Source organism: Microcaecilia unicolor, chromosome 7, assembly GCF_901765095.1.
Source record: "Microcaecilia unicolor chromosome 7, aMicUni1.1, whole genome shotgun sequence".
Lineage (NCBI taxonomy): Eukaryota > Metazoa > Chordata > Amphibia > Gymnophiona > Siphonopidae > Microcaecilia > Microcaecilia unicolor.
In genome coordinates, this window is record NC_044037.1 from 93,627,922 (window position 1) to 93,629,899 (window position 1,978).

At 39.5% G+C, this 1,978-nt stretch overlaps 1 protein-coding gene across 1 annotated transcript; it reads right to left on the minus strand.

Annotated features, from left to right (window-relative positions):
- Nucleotides 1-716: 716 nt before the first annotated feature.
- Nucleotides 717-1,544, minus strand: LOC115474807 (1-phosphatidylinositol phosphodiesterase-like). Its single transcript, XM_030210470.1, has one exon. The coding sequence runs from the start codon at nt 1,542-1,544 to the stop codon at nt 717-719; it is 828 nt and encodes a 275-aa protein (XP_030066330.1).
- Between the last annotated feature and the right edge of the window lie 434 nt (nt 1,545-1,978).

The following is a 1,978-nucleotide window of genomic DNA, read 5'->3' on the forward strand; positions in this document are numbered from 1 at the left end:
GATGTTATGAGGTTGATATTCAGTGGCATTTATCCGGGTAGAAGTGGCTCCTTCTTATTTACCCTGCCTCTACCCTCCAGACCACCCGCAATATAGGTGATTCCAACTTAAATGGTTAGAGGGGATATTCAATGGCACTATCCAGTTAAGAGATTCTGAATATCCCTGGATAGACCCACACAGGAGCCTCACTTTAAATACCGACCCCTATGTGATTGTGTTTTATGTATGGTGTTTTAAATACATCAATCTTTTTTATGTTAGTCTTTAATTTTTTTGTTATAGTTGCCTGTGTAATTTGTGTTATTTTAAAGCCGATAATCGTTACCATGGAGAGAAGACTTGGCAGACTAGAAATGCTTGTTAGATAAATAAATAAATAACTGTACATACAGAAATCAGGGTATATATGTAGTTCATAAAACATGGGCATAAATGGCAACCTTGCCCCTATTCTGCCCATTATCCACCCCGCCCTGTAAACACAGACCTGTATATTACATGTACAAATGTACATAGACAGAAGCAGTCTCCATTCCTGTGGCCCTCTACTGCATTCTACTTATGATAAATCAGTAATGATTAACACAGTTATTAATATTCATGCTAACATGAACTGTGCATTTACTACCAACTGTGCACAGTAGTGGATCATCCCCTAAAAGTTATAATATTACATTTAATGAAAAGCTTCTGTTGTAATATAGCTATTGAACTCAGTTGCTGTATATAATTAGTTGGACCAGCTCAGCACCAGGAAAATCCAGAGCTATAATTCCCCATCTGATCTTCTTCTTTCCTTTACTCTCCAGATAATTGTAAAGACGATAGTTTATCCTGTCAGCCACTGCATTGGGATAGGCTCCCCAACTGGCACCTGTACAAAATGTTAGATATATTTTATTGCAGACACCATATTGCGCTGAATTTAAATTCTCTTCAACACTGTTCCATTTCTGTGCCATATCAAATAATGTTGGTAAATAATATTTATCAGCTATACAAAATGACTCATAGGGGATCCCCATGGTAGGGCCACTGTAATCCTGCAATATGATAATTTTTCCTCTTACTTGACCAAGGGTGGGGATGCGATGGTGTAACCAGAACTGAGTGGGTCCAACTTCCTTGATATAGCAAAACACAGTTTCATAGAATTTTTCTGTGTTATTGGCAGCTTTATATTCTTCCTTGACACGCATGAGGATGGTTTCTTTTGGATGCTGCTGCAAGAAATGAAATGTATCATCCAAGACATTATCGAAGAAGTAATACTGGTATTTCACTCCATGGTGGATAGGTAGGCTGTTGTGAAAATGCCTACAGCGTACATCAACAAATCGTATTCCAGCTTCATATTGTGAACAGAGTTTCCAGCTCTGGCATTGAATAAAAGGCCCACCATATAGACTCAGACTGTCATGGGTTCCAGGAATGGAGAGCTCAGAGATGTACTTTCCATCTGGGATTGAGGACATCCAATCAGGGTTTTTAACTGCAGGACTTGCTGTACTGTCAGCATCTTTTCTCTGACTATTTCCCATGGTGACTGCCTGTAAAATATAGTAAGTTAGAATTGAATCAGAATCTTTCCTCTCTGGGTCCTGTTTACTAAATTGTGTTAGTGTTTTTAGCGTGCCTACACTTAGCGCGCGCGCTATCCATGTAGGCGCCTGCAGAGATATTGTAGGCACGTACATGGTTAACACGCGTTAAAAATGTTAACATGCTGTAACGCTACTTAGTAAACAGGGTCCTATGTCTCTGCTGACTCCTGATGTCACTATTGCCAGTTTACCATTTATATTGCTGCCCCCTTTTTCTAGATCTGAACCCTTCATATAATATTAACACATTGCAATTATACAGCCAATTCTGCTGTATAGCCGTATAGGCAGTGTTTCCTCTAAGGTGCATATGTGCTCTGCACAATTCCAATTCCTGGTGTGGCTACACATGCAGCACTTTTGACTACCCA